Source organism: Stegastes partitus, unplaced genomic scaffold, assembly GCF_000690725.1.
Source record: "Stegastes partitus isolate 25-593 unplaced genomic scaffold, Stegastes_partitus-1.0.2 Scaffold583, whole genome shotgun sequence".
NCBI classification, from domain to species: domain Eukaryota; kingdom Metazoa; phylum Chordata; class Actinopteri; family Pomacentridae; genus Stegastes; species Stegastes partitus.
The window spans coordinates 327,883-347,214 of NW_007578314.1; the positions used below are offsets into that span (position 1 = coordinate 327,883).

Below are 19,332 nucleotides of genomic sequence, written 5' to 3' on the forward strand. Positions count from 1 at the left end.
ACACACACACACACACACACACACACACACACACACACACAGATAGACAGACTGGGTGACCACTGGGAGAGCGACTGGGCTTCATTATCACAGTACTGTGGGCTTTTCATGAGCCACGGAGGAAGCACGTTTGCGGTTTGTTAATGCAAGCCGACTTTAAGCTTTCATGATGTGCTCTCAGGGTGGTTTGCTTAAATTTAATTGACGTTATCATCGATTCTATCAAAGAGTTTTACTATAGCTACTGATGGTCTGTCAATCACTGGTACGCATCGCTATCACGCAGGCATAATTCATCCTCTGACAGTCATCAATGTTTGTGCACAGTTTCATGACCATTCAATCAGCAGTCAGTCAAAATAGAAAGAAACTCAGCAGTTATAACACGTATGTAAAGTATATTTTGTTGTCAATTCTGGATTTTTAATTGAAAAGCTTTACTGTGCATTATAAATACGTTGATGGTGTATCTGTGCAGCCTTTAAAATGATGTTTTGATCTGCCTTGGCATGACATTTAGTGACACAAGGACACTACAACTGACAAGGTTTAATTTAGTTTAAATGATTTAAAGGTAGATGGAAGGCTTTACACTACAGCGAGTCCCCCATGTGCCCAACACTGAGTAAAAGACTAATCCCAGATTTGTCACACCAGTACGCCGTCATTATGGTGTTAAATAGAATATCTGAGCTGTCAGTTTGAACATGTTTCACTGGACTTCATCCTGACATGATTAGCAGATTTAGGAATGCTGAGATCTTCACCAACATCGTCCTCAGTCGTGTGGCTCTGGACAGAGTTTGGCAGCACGACAGCAGCGTGTGATTAGGAACCTGCCAACGACGGAGTGTGAGGTTCAAGAGGTTAATCCGGCTGTAATCAAATTATTAGCTTGCATGTAAACACACCAACAGAGAGCGAGAAATTTGCCTTGAGCTGCCTGCTGGGTTTCATTTTACTCTGAATTCACTGCACTCTACACACATACATGTTTGTGTACGTGTGCAAATTATTGAATGCTTTTGCTTTTCATGTCACTGTATAACCACAAGCACCTTTCTGCACAATATTTCTTGCAAATATGAACACCCAGCATCCTGGGGGAAGGCCATAATGTCATTCAAATAAATACAGCCACACATTACACATGTATAAACTCATCTGCATGCAGAGAGAATTCTTATTTTTAAATAATTTAACAGGTTTTTCACATTCATAACCTTCATTAAATTAAGTTCAGCTTTGCCATCTGTTGATTTGTTGTGACTATTTTTGCATGTTTTCATCCTTCACCACTAACGCATTGCTTTTCTGGATGTAATTTTCCACAAATCCTCATTACTGTTAGATTATAAATATAAAATATTTGAGGTGCATACAGAGTGGGAGGAGTCGCTGGCTCCAGAAGTGGTTTTACCCTCAATGTGTATCCTTAATGACTCCTAGAAGTTAATGTGAGAGCTAGCAGGGCTGCACAATATGAGGGGAAAAAAGAAAGAAAAACTGCAAAATACAAACATACAGGAATTTTCACCAGATGACTTGAAAAATGATTTGGAAAGAATTCATCATTCAGGAACTGTCAGTGTGACTTTGTAGGGAAGTGCAACGTAGTTTTTGCTTCAGTTGGCTTTTAAATCTGGGATTGTGTTCATTTGTATGTTCTGCAACATTTCTGCTAATGTTTACATCTGCAGCAAAATAGGAGTTAAAATGGCACGTCAACAAACTCAGTGTCTTGTAAATGGAGTGTTAAAAACTATGCTATAAGACAGACTTCTCTTGTAGATTGGTGACTGTGTATTTTGTATCCATCCATCCATTATCTACACACCGCTTAATCCTCACTAGGGTCATGGGGGGCTGGAGTCTATCCCAGCTGACTCAGGGTGAAGGCAGGTTCACCTGGACAGGTAACCAGTCTATCACAGGGCTACACTTAGAGACAGACAACCAAGCACACTCACATTCACACCTACGGACAATTTACAATCACCAATTAACCTCAGCATGTTTCTGGACTGTGGGAGGAAGCCGGAGAACCCGGAGAGAACCCACGCTGCACGGGGAGAACATGGAGACTCCACGCAGAAAGATTCCGGTGTCCTCACCGGGACGCAAACCGGCAACCTTCTTCCTGCGAGGCAACAGTGCTACCCACTGAGCCACCTTGCAGCCGTGTATTTTGTATCAAGCAGCAAAAAAAGTTGCTGCGTTCAAGGTAATCTGCCCGACTTCACGCTGCACTTCATGCTGTGTAACTATTGCTATAATACTGTCGCAATCAAGGCCACTTTTAACTACGTCAGTTGTGTTTTCATATCAAATGTGGGACACGTCTATACGTCAATATCCACCACTGGCATGTAGCAGTCAGTCAGACGTGCAAATGAGAGCAACAGTGGATTTAAAGCACTTTGTTGCTGCGATGCAGAACACAACAGAGAACCATAGTCACCAAATTCATACACAGCTGATCCAGAATTTCAAAGGTTAAGCTGCGGACCATGTTTTCAGTGTTCTTCTTATCAGTGAGCCTAAAGCGATGTGTACTTGTCGCCTGATGACTCGATGTTTCTTGTTTATCGTACATCATGTCTACCTATCATGTGCACAAACTTGTACCTTTTATCAAAGATCAACATATTTCCAGGCAAAGTTCTTAATCTTAGGTACTGATGTTTTAACCTGAAGAGTTTCATGCCAGGGGTGTCCAATCCTGGTCCTCAAGGGCCACAGTCCTGCATGTTTTAGATGTGTCCCTCTTCCAACACACCTGATTCAAACAATCAGCTCATCATCAAGCTCTACAGAAACCTGATAACGACCCTGGATTGTGGCCCTCAAGGATCAGGATTGGACACCCCTGGTTTCATGCCTTAAAGTTCCTCTGGGACAACAAATGAGACACATACTTCTGGAACCAGGAAAATCTGAAATAGAAAAAAGAGTTTTCTGCCAGTAACACAGAGCTGAAGTCCTGATGCAAACCTCTGGCCTCTGATTCGCTACCTTCTGTCACTTGTTGTTTTTTAGATTATCACTTATGTCACAGTCATTTTTGAATGAAGCCACTGGAACATTCTGTCCCCCCAGGCCCTCTCACCATCACAACAGGTCGATAGAACCACAGAACATTCTCGACACATGGACACATCCTGGAATAATGAGAAAACCCCTATTTACCTGCTGGGATCTTATTGTACTGAGACCCTATACTAAAATTACATCCAATCATCTAGAAAGATATCAGAATACTTCTATCCACATGTAAATTTAATCTGTTTAACACCAACAAAAGCTTCTTCTTTCTCGACCTAATACTTAGACTGTTGTATCTTAGTATGCGCATTAGCTGGGCACTAAAAGCTGGCAACAGGGAAGCCATCCCCCACCTGACTGCACTTGTAATTTTGGCTGAGGCAGGAACAAAGTCAACAGAGTTTGTTTACCAGGACTTTAGCTCTAAGTCAGAGAGAGAAAGAAAGGTCTAAATCCTGCAGAGAGACATCTGTATCCCTCCTCACATGTTGGCTGCCTGCTCCAGCCTGACATTATCGCGGTGCAGCAGCCCTCTGCAAGCTTTACACCACTACCACTGCTATTACACAGGCTTACCGCTCTGATTGTGTGTATGTGTGTGTGAGTTTTAGGGTATTAAGGGTTATCATAGCAGCTGGCACTAATCTAGAGGAAGACATAAACAAGACTGAGAGCAGAGATGAGCTGGGTGCCAGCGGCCAAAACCAAAGCTGGTCATAGACTGAGGGGCAGAATGGATCAGTGTGACACCACACACACACACACACACACACACACACACACAGTAACACAGTGGTATCATTGTTAGATTTCTTTTCAAAGAGAAACACTACGTTTTATTGTTTTCAATTAAGATGCTGTTTTCTGCTACAGTGACAGGTTATTATGAACATCTACTCATTCCCTAAATGCTCCTGTTTGTTGCCTGCTCATGTTTTGGGGTTTTTTTTGTCACACCAGCAACAATCAAAATTTAATTTTTAGGGCACCATCTCATGTAAAAGACACAGTAGACGGCTAAAAATGTGGACAAAGGTGAGGCCATGCAAATGCGTTTAAGAAACTTCAGCTTGTTGCATAATCCATTAATACTCACCAGCTCAAACATAAGCTGAGGGAGAATTCGAACAATAAATTTGGAATGGCATGGACTCATTGTGAACCATTATTTGAAAGTACAAAGGTTCAAGTAGTACAAACCATTTAAGAAACCAATACCACAGCAACAGCAGTTCCTTACTTTGTAATTAGAGCAAATAGCAGTTTCCTACTCATCTGTCGTCTATCGGGGCACATATTTGCTGAATCATTGAGAGCTGCACGCTGTTTTCACACTTAAGAGTCCGAAAAACAGTAAAACAGCAGCTTAGTGTAAGAGGGGTGAATGTTAAAGTGTCAAGTGAAGCAGCAGCGGCATCACAAATGAGCGACACAATGTTCGTTTTGCAACCTATTTTTTCAGGGTTGCATTTCAATTACCTTCAAGCTTTTAGGAAGTAACAGGCCTAACTTTAAACAATATTTATAATGTTCAAACTTAAATGAATGAGCTCAAGGATTGGATTCAAATCCTTCGAGGACATTCCATCTTCTAATCAGACAAGCTTGGTTGCTTTGGGTGTATCTTCAGACTCACTGTCCTGCTGAATGACAAGTGGTCCAATGAGCTCTGATGCATGTAAATGTGAGCATCCAGGATGCTCCAGTATGTCTCTGCATCATCATTAAATGCCACTATATCAGTTCTACTGGCAGTCATACGTGTTCAGGCCAAACCAGCAGCACCACCATGTTTTTAGTTTTTTTGTTTTTTTAGATGATTTTTTCTGGCATTTTGGCCTGTATTAGTCAGGACAGTGAGAGAGTGAGACAGGAAAGAGGGGAGAGACCTGCAGCAAACTGTCATGAGCGGGAGTCGAACTCACGGCCGCTGCGTCGGGGAACTACAGCCCCTGTTTATGGGTCACCCCTCAACCAGGTGAGCTATGGGGGCGCCCCTGCACCACCATGTGTGACAGATGAGGTGGAAGTTTGGATCAGGGCCTCCTACTTTTCTTCACATTCGTTCTATTGTTCTGATAGAGGCTGATTTTACAGATAACTTTGTTCAACAACTCTCGTGGTTCCTTTTCTGACATGTACAAGCCCCTCTTATTTAACAATTTAATTTGGTAAACTGAAATGTCGACTTCATGTCTGAACGCACACCTTCGTCACGTTTACGTAAAAGTCACGCCAGCAGCCTTGCTAGGTCTGACTTAGTAACATTTCCATATGACAAGTCTGAACTGAACCAGTCCATCAACAGACATGCACAAACAGCAGTACTTTGAGTTGTGTAAAGTAATTTAAGATTTTTCCACATCATAGCATCAATATTTATCCGAAAACATGGCAGAGACGCTTAACACACAGTATATCTGCCAGAATCACAGCACACCTTTATCATTGCTCTACAATTTACAATCTATTAGGAGACAAAATCAAATGTCCATAATAATAAAACCGTACCGCTGGTATGAAACACCAACAGCTTAAAGAAAAATGAACACTCACTAACATAAATGTACTCCGAGTGTGTGAACAAGATGTTAAGAGGAGCTGAAGTTTGGGCCCCGCTGTAGCTCACCTGGTTGAGCTGGTGTCCCATGTGCAGGGCTACAGACCCAATGTGGAGGTCATGAGTTTGAATCCCACTCATGACCCTTTCCCACACGTCCTCCCCCTTTTCTTCTCCCCCCCTTTCCTGACTCTCTCTCACTGAACTATCAAACAAAGACCAAAAAAATAACTTTAAAAAAAAAAAGAAGAGCTGAAGTTTGTTTCTTCCAGCTGTTTGGACCTTTAGTCTCTGAGTTTGGTGAAGACCTGCAGCAACAGACGGCAGCAGGATTCATATGTGAGAGTTGTGAACATTTGCACACACAACAAATCTCTAGAATTACAAATTATTGCATTATTATGTGTGATGCAGCGCTTAGTGTATTGTCAAGTCTGTGTACTGTGTGTACTGCAGCGCTCTCTGGGACTGTGGTGGTGGTATGTATGAATGCAGCCATGAGGAACATGAACAGAGAAGTGACCTCTGTCTGAAGCACTACAACACTGTAACAGATTGATAAGGCTGCGATGTTCCTTGTCCAGTGTCTGAAAGGAGCTTTATTTACCACCACTTTGCACTGATTCCTCTTAGATGTTGCTCCTGAAATCTTCACTTGAGCTTCAGTCTATTAGCATGTTGGACAAAGTAACTGCCTTTTAATGTCTCTGATAGTTTCCTACTTTTTTCCATCCTCATTATTAATCTTTGGTCATCGACAAGTGAGAAATGGAGAGAAGCCGTCAGGAAATGTTTTTGCCATTTGTAATTTGTGTCAGCTGGAATCGGTACTGTTTCATGCTGTCTGGAAGCATGAACAACCAAAGAAGCAGGAACAGCTGATTAGTCAAGTAAGTTAAATGTTGGCTGTGTAAGAACTTATCTGAAAAAGTGTTTCCATGCCCCATGAAGCACAGTAAAGTCCAGGTTTGCAATACACTGGTGGAAACTCTGATCTGCAAACATACCTGGAGGGTTTCAACTTTAGTAAGTCTACTTCATTTTTGGTATCTCATCCTGTCATATGTCTCTCATTGAAGAAAAAAAAAGAGGCTATTACTCGCACACACACACATATTGTCCTGCTTTAAAAAGCCCTGCAGGATGGTTGCCTCGCTTCTAAATGAAAGACGCCCCAGGGTAGTTCCCCTAAAACAAACCCTAATACAGATTCAGCTCCACGGACAAACACACAGTCGTCTCCAGCAGCATGCAGGGTTTCAGTGCGTTATCAGTTCGCCCAGCCCAGTGGCAGCAGGCTAATTCCAGAACATTCCAGCTCGGCTTACACAGCAGGGAGGCTCCCAAAACATCTGGACCTGGCTTCGGCACGGCCAGACTCACACATCAAGGCACGCACAAACACTTATGCAAATGTGATGAAACACACACATGCCCGGACGCACTCTCTCTCTCTTAGAAAGCCAGAACACAGCTTTTAGTTCTGCCTGTAAATCGCGACTTTTACATACTGGCGTCCAGCCTGAGGACAGTGTCAGACACACACACACACACACACACACACACACAGACACACACACACACTCCCCACTGGGACTCTGCAGACCGGGGTAACATCTTTATCAGGCTTACAGCAACATGTGGAAACAATGATATGGCTTACACTGAAACATCCTGGATGAATGAGGAGAGTTCTTCTTCCCCCAGACTGTGAACGGCGCTGTGTTAAAGACCTGTGCTGCACATTTACATGCCGTCTATATATCACTGCTGACCGTTCTCCAAAGCACACCACTTTTCTGATTGATGAATGGCTTTTTCCCGCCTCGCAGGCAGCCATTGGTTTCCAAACTGTCAAGATTTAATGAATATCAGCTTGCAGAGACTTGAAAGTTGCTGCAGAAAGATAAGGCATTACAGTGAACATGTAGCTGCCTTTAGGTCGTGTCAGTTAATTATTTTTAACATTTTTGGGCTGCGCCATGGAGGAGATGTGGAAAAATGTGAGGTCAGAGAGAAATGTAGGGATCGTTGGTCTCAAGTTACTTTAATGCAGCTATAGCTTAAATGAATAGTTTGTCTGATTAGATAGTTTTTTCTTTGTCAAGTAATACGTCAGCCTGTTGTTTTTATGGTGTATTAAAAGTCTAAAGATGTGTTATAAACATTGCATCCCTACGCCTCCATTTTTGTAGCTACACATACAATGATACTGCAGAAAACACAGGTAGAAACACACACATGAAGGTGTATCTGACTACTCCTGCCTTTAGTGTTGCGGTATAAATGTGGGTTACTGAGAGAAGTAGTCGGGAGGATGTCCTCAGTGATCTGGGGACAGAGAGTGCAATTAGCAAACCAGGTTGTGGAGCCAAAGCACAATTTTAAATTCAGTTTTGTATTTCACTGTCGACCAGCGTTGTGCCATGTTGTGTTTGTAGCATTTAAAAATCTGCCAGCTTCTTTCTAAACCATTTGTAGCTGAACAAAAGAGGGTGAACTGGGTCAATCTCAAGTACAGTGGAGAGGTGATAAAAGAATGGATAACTGTCTCCAGCTCCTCGAGAGATAAAAACGCCTCTAATTTGGTGATGGTTCAAAGCTGATAAAAGCTGCCCTTCACAACTTGTTAAAATTCAAAGACGAGTCCAGGACACGCTCAGATCTTTAACTACATTTTGCGAATCTGCAGACAGGAGACCAGGGACATTGGTTCAGCAAGTAACAGAGAGGGCCAAACAAATTACGTGAGTTTTGTTTTTATTTAGCTGAAGGAAGTTCAGCGTTGCCATCCAGCATTTAATATTTGCTAAACGGTAAACAAGGCTCTTCAGCGAGTGAGTAATGTCAGGTTTCACTGTTAATATAATGGATGCACTGCCATTTAATGAGTTTATGGCAATGCATCCAGGAGTTGTTGAAATATTTAAGTCTGGAGCAAAACAATGGACTGACTTGACTTACAAGCAAGACTAAGAAGGTAGCATTAAGTTTAGTGCATAATATATACTGGCTGTCTGCCTGCAGGTAAGCTCCATGACTATAACCTGGACATGGGAAGATCGTTGACTCAGGTAGCTGACCCTTCCTACTGGACATGTGGCTGCAGGAAGCACAGCGTGAAACCGGCTTGCCACGCTGAAGATATAATATCTGTCACACTTGATGCGTCATCCAGACATGAAGGTCAGTACAGAAGGCGGATGTGCTGATCCACAAAGTGAATGTGATGAAACTGATGCTTTTGTGATCACATGACAGCACCAGCACTGAGAAACAGGACGGCAGGGTCAGGAACAGGCAAATGATTGGTTTAGCTGATCCAGTATCAGTATCATCATTTATTGATGCAGCCGTCGCTCTCTGTCTGTTGCCACCACTCTGTGGACTGAACAATGTCCACCTGCAGCATGAAATGATGATTACATGTCACAATTGTCTGTTAACACTGAAAGACAAATGTTGAAGTTCTCTCTTATTTAATCAAACTGATGTAAAACATCAATGAACAAAGCCATTCCATCAAACGTTGTGTGTTCAAGCTTGTGCTAGTTTAAGTTTTGACATAAAGATTTTCATTTTTACTGCAAAATGTAAATCTGTTCATCAGTCATGGGTCTCCTTGAATTTGGATCAGTACCAGCCCTGAAAACAACTAAACATATTGGTTGATCCCTCAGTAGAACATCCTGACAGGTACAGCGAGTATTTTAGCACACTTTATTCACTCTTCACTCAGTTCTGGTGTGTAGAGTTGCGGTTCGGTTCAACAGGACTAGTGTTCACTGACTCTGTTACAAGGCTGGCACTTAGGCTCTGATTTACAGGTGTCTTTAAGGCGGGACACTGAGACTTGTTGTACGCCAAAGTTCTTCTGAGTTTCTCTGTTCCATAGAGCCCGAAGTTGTGTCTTAACGACAAATCCATGGACAGACTACAGACAGTGCAGAGCTCTGCTGTCAGACTTTTAACCAGGAAGAGGAAACGTGAGCACATCACGCCTGTTTTAGCTCTTCTACATGGGCTGTCAGTATGTTTTAGGATTGATTTTAAGATTTTATTAAGCACTTTTAAAGCACTCAGCGGTCTTACATTGACGACCTTTTAACTCCATATTCTCCATCACGCTCTTTAAGATCCTCGGCCAAAGGTCTGTTAACTGTCCCAGAGGTCCGGCTGAAAACAAAGGGGGACAGAACATTTTCAGTCCAGGCGGCGAGGCTCTGGAACGACCTGCCCGAGGACATCAGGTCGGCTAAGTCTGTGCTCTCTCTTAAGCCATTTCTTTAAACACATTTATATCGGAGAGCTTTCCCTGATTTTATTTAAGTTTTATGTTTTATAGCTTTATTTGTGTGCTTTCCACTTTCATCAGTTGTTCTGTGTGCTCATTGTATTTTCATTTTTAATTTATTTTTATTGAAAAGCACTTTGTAACATTGGGCTACAAGGTGGACCAGTGGGTAGCACCGTAGCCTCGCAGCTAGAAGGTCGCCAGTTCACATCCCAGTGGGGGCACCGGGATCTTTCTGCGTGGAGTCTCCATGTTCTCCCCGTGCAGCGTGGGTTCTCTCCGGGTTCTCCGGCTTCCTCCCACAGTCCAGAAACATGCTGAGGTTAATTGGTGATTGTAAATTGTCCGTAGGTGTGAATGTGAGTGTGCTTGGTTGTCTGTCTCTAAGTGTAGCCCTGTGATAGACTGGTTACCTGTCCAGGTGAACCTGCCTTCACCCTGAGTCAGCTGGGATAGACTCCAGCCCCCCATGAACCTAGTGAGGATTAAGTGGTGTATAGATAATGGATAGATGGATAATTTGAAGCTACAGCAGTTGAGCAGTTACTGGCTGAACATGGAGTGGTTTTTCAGGCTGAAAGTAGCCCAGGGCTTAAGGGGTTAAGGATGTCTGTCAAGCATACAACACTGTTTTGCACATGAAAAATTACAGTGTACCTGAGGGTTCTTTCACTCTGTTTGCTTTATATGCCTGCCGAAAGTCTGCTCGTATGTAACTAGACAAAATGTGGGAATCCTAGCGTGTTCTGTAATGTACTGCTATGTACTCGTGTAAGATATTGCCAAAAAGCACAAAAACTCACTTCACATGTTGTCTGTGATGGATTATTTATCTGCAGCCAGTCTCAGATCTCTGCAGGTTGATTTTCACTGCATTCTGAAATGAAATGAAATCAAAAGCTGCCTGGAAGGTACAAGAATCCATCGACAAACTGATGTGTACTTTGGAAAATGGCCATCTGTAAAGTAAAGTATATGTGAGTTATAGTTAATGGGCTAAAACATACAAAACACCGGTATGGCACATTAAAGAAGAAGAAGAGGCGCACTGGGAACGACGAGGAGACAGGAAAGAGTGGGCCTCTGCCTAAATGCAGTGCTTTATCTGAGGCTCCCTGCTCGCCAGGCATCTGTCCTCCATTATCACTGTAGGCTTTTTTAAAAGGACAGAGTAAGGGATGGAGACACACCGCAGCAAAGCGTACCAATAAAAAAGTGTGACATGGATAATGGTATCAGTGTAAAACCATACCGACGCACACAGAGAAAGAACAGTCAGTTGGCTGCGTTCACAGTCTACCAGCGAAGGAAACATCCCCCTCTGACACGGGGACGTCGTTACATCTCTGCAATCTGTGGTGTTCAGCATGTTCCAGAAGAAGAGCTGTCAGCCGTCCCTCAGCCTGCCCCATCACAATACGTTATCATCACTTTACCTTATCTACACTATAGGACAAGTCAAAACAAAGATAACATTAATAACCTCAGTGGAAAGCAAGCAGGAGAAATAAACAGAAACACAACAACACGCTGGAGACTAGAAATGTAAATAAGTGTCTGGCCACACTCGTATGATGCATGCAATGAAGACTGAAGAACGTACGATCATTGACAGAAACAGAAAAACTAATTCCTGTGTTCACATTTAAAATGTGCTGTCTACATCATTAATACTGTCCATACATGCTGCACACATCTCATGCTGTTCATACCACCACGTGTCCCCACCTTAACATCTACAATCACCCACCTTTAAACTGTCATCTGCAGCTGAGTCTGTTTATATGCTCAGTTCATTCTGTTCTGCATCCTGTTCTCTTACTGCTCCGTTTGCACTTCTGGTTAGATGCTGAACTGAATGTCTTTGTGCAGCAAAGTTGGCTATAATCCAGTCTGACCCAAAGTTAATTCTGATAGAATGCAAATCTGTAAACATGGCAGCAGACAACGGTTTAAACATGGATGTTGCTGCAAAGAGGTCTTAAACATGGATACTTCATACTCATCTTAAACAAACCAGCTGGCATTATCTACACCAGGGATCTCCAACTCCGGTCCTCGTGAGCTACCGTCCTGCAGGTTTTAGACGTTTCCGTCCTGCAACACACCTGACTCACATTAATGGATCTCTAACATTGTCAAGTTCTACACAAGTCTGTTAATGATCCATTAATGTGAGTCAGGTGTGTTGCAGGACGGTAGCTCACGAGGACCAGAGTTGGAGATCCGTGTTCTATACAATCACAGCAGCTTCAAGGTGGAGACCCAAGATTAGAGTCTCCAGTTCAGCATCTGACCACACGTGATCTATGGTCACATCTCGCCTGCTGTTCCTCAGTTATGGTGTTGAATACTGATCAGGAAGGAGTTTATGTAGAACACTGTAATCTAACATATATATATATATATATATATATACATATGTATATCAGTCATTTATTTTATCGTTGAAGAAATCTATGTGAAATTGTGTCATAGTAAATGTGTGAATTCTTGAGTTATACTTAGTCTCAGATAAACTTTAATGATCCACAAGGGAAACTGTTCTCGACTAATTCTGAGCTCACAGTCACGTCTGACCACTAATTTCTAACTGGATCATCCTTGAGTCCAAGTGAATGTTTCTGCCCTCCAGGTTCTCCTGTTATATCAAAGCACATATGGGATGGTCTATAACTCGGTGGACTGCTCATGCTTTAGACTGCCTGAGCATTTCCTTTTGCTTTTTTTTAAGCCTTTGGAGGCAGGTTTCCTGTCAAGACTTGTCAAAGCAAGTCCAGTTAAAGTCAAAACTTTCTCAGCAAACTTCACATCTTTTAGATAAAAGTAGAAGAAAAAAGCAGAATGGTACGTCACCAACTATAAAACCAGGTATGCCGGTTTGAGATCGTCCAGATGTTTCACTGTAGCTGAATGAAGTCTTGTGTTTGAACAAAACTCCACATGTAGTCTGCACGTCGCTCCTAAAACTGATTGAAAACTACAATGTCTGGCATCAATGTTTTAATATCAAAGGTTTGAAACTAGTTTACACTTGAAAGACATAAACACACACACACACACACACACATACACAGAGTACAGTACAGTGCTACAGTTTACATAGTCTTGGAGAAATATTGGCCGTTCTGGGGAAAATAAAACTGATCATAGAGAAAAACTGTTTAACTTAGAGGTGGTGGTTAGATGGTGTTATTTATATAGTTGTGTGTGTCCTTTCTTAAGTTCAAAGTTTAAATACTAACTTACTATTGTATATGGTCGCTGTATATTAGAGGGTCTTTTTTTTTTAGCTTTTGAAACAGCCTTGTGCATTTCATCCAGGGGCTGCACTGAATCTGCTGGATATCGAGCCACAGTGAAAGCAAAACAACAGCCAGAAGACAGTGAGTAAAGGCAGCTGAACTTTTTGAATTAGGAAGAAGATAGAAAACGAGTTAAAAATGCTAATCAGCAGTGTTCAAACTGATTAAGAGATGCTAATTAGAAGTTCTGTTTATACCAAAGCAGAGTCAGGGAGACCAACTGCCAAGAAAGTTGGTCAGAATGCAAAGAAAAACCCACAAACAAATGTAGCTGGAATACAGGCTTCATCCCTACATACAAGTGGTGTGGCTGTTTTATGATGCACAACAAGGAGCGGCTGTTTGGTCAAACTGTAAAAAAAAAAAAAAAAAGCTGTCAGTACGCCACAAACCAGCCTGTTTACAAAATGCCAAGCAGCACCTAGACATGCCTCAGAGCTTCTGGAACGAAGTCATTCAGAGAGACTAAACCCAAATTGAACTTTATGGTGGCAACCACGCTCACGATGTGTGGTGAGGAATTAACAGACCGAATGATGCTGATGATAGAAAATCACAGCTGTGGAGTGTGAGGGTGGCTCTCTGATGTTTGAGGGGTTAGAGCTACAGCAGCACGAGGAATTTACTAAGAACTCATGTTATCAGAGAATACTGAAAATCTGTTTACATTCAGCTCAGAGGCTGCACACGGGACACTTGGACGAGTGATCCAAAGCACAAGGCCCAGCTGACCCTTGAGTGGCCACAGCAGGAAAAGGTGAAGGTTCTAGAGCGGCAACAAGCAACTTTGCTGAGATCTCAAGAGTGCAGTTCATGCAAGATGATCTATGAATCCAGGCAAACAGGAGGCTTTCTCCCAATGAGATAATAATACATAAAATAAAGGCCTCATCCACAACTATTACACAAGTCTGGAAGTCGTCAGAAGAACTAAAAGGAAGCAAACCTTTGAATGGGAACTACTTCAGTCCTCTATTGCTGTGTTTTGTTATAATTGTGCTCTTCTGTAATGCCTGAGTATGAAGAACAAAAGAAAAGCATGTTGCCTGGTCTTTCATGTCTTCTTTAAAGAACACACCTACAGACAGAGTTCTGCTTACTCCAGTTCTTTGTGCACACAGCAGAATAAAAAGACACTGTGTCTTCTGGACAAATCGTCTGTGGTTGCAGCGGGTAGCTCCCAGATGTAAACGAGTTTGGCTGTGTAAATATAAAGCCAAGCGTGGCTGAAAAATTGTGCGCACGCTCAGCAAACTATCACCCGCATAAATCAAGATAAGAAAAAAATAAACATAAAGCAAAAGCTCTGTGTGCTTACTAGATGATGGGCTTGCGGCAGAGCACCAGGGCGTCGTAGAGCAAGCACACTCCGAACACGGTGATGCCCGTCTCCTTGACCAGCATGGCGCAAGTGCCCAGCAGCAAACTGATGAGCAGAGACCACGTGGACACAGTGGAGGGCAGAGAGTCCTCAGAGTGGCACTCACCCACACTCCTGACAGGGGAGAGAACCAAGAGGTTTCAAAATGTGAGGTTACAGGTCGGCTTTAGCAAAGTCTCCAGCTCAGCCATGACACAAGACACTTTAGTCATAATAATAACAACAACAACAACAACAATAATAATAATAATAATAATAATAATAATTCTGCAAAGTAACAAAGACAGCTTTGTTACTGTGCAGAATTACTACAGTAAGTGAAATGACTTGCTACACTCGGTAAACTGAGATCATTTTTGATTTCAAATAGGACAGATCAGATGTTCATAATCATGGACCAGACAGAGCTGCAAGGACATGGACTCCACAGACCTCTGAAGCTGTCCTGTAACATCTGGAACCAAGACATGAGCAGCAGGACCTTTAAGTCCTGGAAGTTACCCAACACCTCCTTGGGCTACTGTCTGACACAGTCATCAGGTCGTAACCATTTGGCCTGGTCAGGTTCTGCCCAAATCTCCTGCGTCCAACACGATGGCCACAAGAACCGACCAGTCGTTTACTGTCTCATCTATCACACACCTTGACAAGACACTGCATGTGATTCACGTCACCTGTGAGAGGTCAGAGTGTTGTGATGGTTGTAAGTAACCCACTGACAGCTAAAGCACTCCTACAAAGCTGCCAATTAGCAGTGCTTGTCATTAATTAAATAGGTCTGACAGCTCTTTGATATGAGAGATTTCAAAGCCACACGCTCAGGGCTGAAGCTTATTGTTTTAACTATCAATGAACTGTATCAGCCCCGGTGGGATTCTGGCCCTCAGTGTTAACAGAGTACTTACAGTATTTTACAATCTGTGCAGCTGGATGCTTATGGACAGTGTGGCTATGAATTCATAGTTTTCCTTTCAAAACTATGACTACAGAACCAAAGTTGTAATGAGTTATTTAATCCTCTCAGTGCCAAGCAGTCTGTGGGTGTTTTTTGCTCACTGTCAGGTTATTTTTCACTGCAATATAAAGTCCTGCAGGATGAAAACAGCAAAACCATGGCAGAGAACTCAAAAACTCAAAAACTCCTCTGTATGCTACGGCACAGTTATGATACCAAAAATCAACTTCCTTTTTTGGAAATGAACATCTTTCTAAGTATCCACAGATGTTACCAAAACTAGGACAAAAATACTATTAATACCAACTTATTTGCATAGCACCTTTTGAAAACAAAGAGACAAAATTATTCCCAATAAACCAGAAGTCAAATTGAACAAATAATAAAAACACAATCAGACAAATAAACAAGAGCCCAAACACAAACACGATAAAACAGCTACAACAGTGGTGCCTCTACATACTGTCGATATTTAACTATTTACACTTTGAATTGGTTTCCTCTGGGCTCTGTGTAAACACATCCTGCAGTTCAAGCAGAACAGCCCCTGAATTTTTATCATGTAACTGTTGGTCACAGTTGAGGCAAAGATTTGGTTATTTTCCCAGTGAGACTGGACACCACACAGGAGCAGCTCAAGGACTTTTGAAAGTTAAAAAATCTGATGTTTCTGTCCATTTGTTTCAGTTGCATTCGATGACTAACGGTGTCCCTTTGTTGAGTTTCTATAGAAAACATGCCTTTTTAACCCGGTGACCGCTTTAGGGGTTCAGAGGGTTAATGCGGTGCAGGCAGAGCACTCTATCAGATTAAAATGATAAAAGCATGGTGTTAAGCCACTGAGTGCACGCTGGTCACTTGTCTGAGCAAAGGGGGCTTTTATGAGGGAAGAACCTGCACCATGTTGAACGACGTGACCTAAATATAGCTGAATTTGACAAACGGCATCCAGTCGGCCGGAGGTTCATAAACGTTGCTGCCTAGCACACGACCTCATATGAGCGTCTTCTGGAGCAGTTAAAGTCCTGTTCTTGAAGAGTTTATGTCTGCACAGCAAGCTCATCTTCATCAGTCCCTCAGGCTGATGTGTTTTACATATGTTTGTGTGTGTGTGTGTGTGTGTAAGTGCAGAAGACGTGGGGGTGGTACAGAGTCGTCTTACCTAATATAGGAGAGGAATGTCAGCAAGAACAGCAGACAGGCCAAGACATCAGCTCTGCCCACGATACCAGACACCTGCAACACATACACACAGATTTTAGGGATTACTCATGTACCGGACAGCTCTGCTGATGAAACACTGCCAGATGTCCATGTGGAACCCATTAGGTTGTGACAGTGGAATGGACAACTTGACCTTCTGCACATCACCGCCTCAGTGGAATCCGCCTCTCAGAAATGTCTGTTCATACCAAACCCTGAGCGCAATATTTACTGTAATTACAGTTTGGACAGGTGCCCATTATCACAGCCAAGAACAAGTATTAAGGTTGTTTCATAATGACAGGCCAGGCATGTGTGCTCTTTGAGTTTTAGTTTGAAGTTGTGCAGGCATATCAATAAAAGACTGCGAGACACACTCTAGGAAAAAGCCTGTATACGATCTTGGAGTGGTCGTCTGTTTGACTGATATGTCTTTCCAGTGCTCGACATTCTGCTGCAGCCTCTGAAATGTGTTTGCTCCCATTTGCTGGTTGTCTTGGGGCTATAACACTCAGCCAATAATATGCAAAAAGGCACATTCTTCAATGGCAGAATAGAATATATGTTTAAACCTGATGGACGATGTGCAAAATGTTTGGAGGCATGAGTTTGAGAGAGGCGCTACACCACCGTGCTCCCCATGTTCACCAACTTGATTAATCGTATCAGCATGCTATCATTTGCTAATTAGTACCACATTCATCAGCTTAGAGACTACAAATCATACAACAGGATTTTCGTTAGTTTTGCAAGTATTTATTCATAAACCAAAGTACAAGTTGAAGATTGGACCTGATGGTCGATGACTGGATTAAAGTTATGACTCTTCATCAAAAGGCAAACGCAAATGTGTCCATCTATCCATCCAGAAACTGTCAAGACACATTACTGTCACTATAAAAAAACATTCTGTCACAAATCCAATTCAAACATTTCGGCCATTGTGGTGGTATCCGGATAGCAATTTTGATGTCTGAATATTCGCCCACCACACCCTCCTTCAACCCTGATCTGGAGCAGATTGGTGGACTCATCACCTCAGCCATCATTAGAGCCATCCCAGTTACATGGCTGTAGGCTCAAAAGACAACTCTTGACCTGGACAGTGTGGATGCTAATATTACTACAGATGGAATGCAATCTGTGCTGTAATCTGAAGTTGGAGCTTAAAAGACAAGGAACATTCCTTGAAAAGAACAGAGACGCTCCTTTAGTCTTCAACACATACCAGCCGGATAGTTCAAAGTTCAAAAGTAATCATTTTGCCAAACTACTACATACGAGTGCTCCTGAGTACACGATAGCAGTGTTTTTGAGATTGTTTTACTACCACAATTCTATCCTTTAGTGGAATCAGTTCTGGTCTCAGGATCGTTTACTGGCTCTCATCTGGCTGCTTCACACACTGCATCAGAAAATAGATGCACACAATTGGTTTACCTTTGTAAGCAAGCTTAGTGCTTTTAGAATCTGTCAAACTCAGGCAGAGGCATTGGCCCGCAAAGTCAGATCTCATTCACAAAGAACCACAGCCATCACTGTCCCACTATGTCCATTACTGTAATAATTAGTGTTTAATTGGTTAATCACTGTTAATAATTTAACCAATTAAAAAATAAACCGATAAGGCTGAGGACAAAGGACATGCGTATCAGAAAATGTATTGTACATCAGCTGTACCTAGTGGAGACAGCAGGTGGAGCCTCTTACTATTCCGTTAGTGTTTAATATGTAGCGACGTGAGGAGGCAGTGACTTGGACCAGGGGGAGTTTCATTGTGGAGCAACGGGGCACCATGACAGAGACTTTGATTGCAGTCAATGGCTTGAGGGCAGGAATCACCTTTTCAACACAAGCTGTACTTTATTAGGACAATGTTCCTGATGCTAATGGGTGGAAAATCCTGTACTAAGGACACCTTGACCAGTATGTGGAAGAAATATCAATATGTTCACATTAATGAATAAAATGTTATTGATTGGTAATGCTGCCTGGTAGCAATTAAGAGAACGATTACAAATGTGCATCACAAGTTTTGAGTTTTGAAAATTATGGAAAAAGATGCCGTCGCAACACTGGAAGTGAAATCACGACATGTTTTGTGGTCGTTCAGCAGCATTGCATCAGTTTCTTTCCTTTCTAACACACTGAGACATGATTCATGGGAAGCACCAGCATGCTTATTAAGTGTTTCTGACTAGTTTAGCTGCCCGACTGAAACTACCTGCTGTAAAACACAAACTAGACAGGCCTGAGCCAGTGGAATAATCAAACAATTTATACCCAGTCAGCCAAATCCTGCTCAGCCCTGGCTGTCTGCTGTGTTTGTCTGCTCCACCAGCCACCTTAACAGCTGGAACATTTCAGGATGTATTGCAGACTGCTGGCAAAATTGGACAAAACTGCTAGCTTCCTGTCTGGGGAGTAATAGACAGTATGTGTCGTATATCTTCCGGTGTTTTTCTATAGAGCTGATCTACGGTACCGGCCACAGTTCCAATGGGTAGCTTTTGTGCACGGTGAAGCAGCAGCCAGCCACAGCCTGGCAGGGCAGCAGTCAACATGACCGGCAGCCACTGATAAACAGCC

At 42.5% G+C, this 19,332-nt stretch overlaps 1 protein-coding gene across 1 annotated transcript in view; it reads right to left on the reverse strand.

Annotated features, from left to right (window-relative positions):
• Positions 1-19,332, reverse strand: part of tmtc1 (transmembrane O-mannosyltransferase targeting cadherins 1) — a 172,917-nt gene that overhangs the window by 119,202 nt on the left and 34,383 nt on the right. The window contains exons 3-4 of the mRNA XM_008288946.1: positions 16,703-16,776; positions 14,523-14,699 (exon numbers count right to left, since the gene is read on the reverse strand). Coding sequence (XP_008287168.1) covers positions 14,523-14,699; positions 16,703-16,776 — 251 coding nt within the window. The remainder of the gene's footprint in view (positions 1-14,522; positions 14,700-16,702; positions 16,777-19,332) is intronic.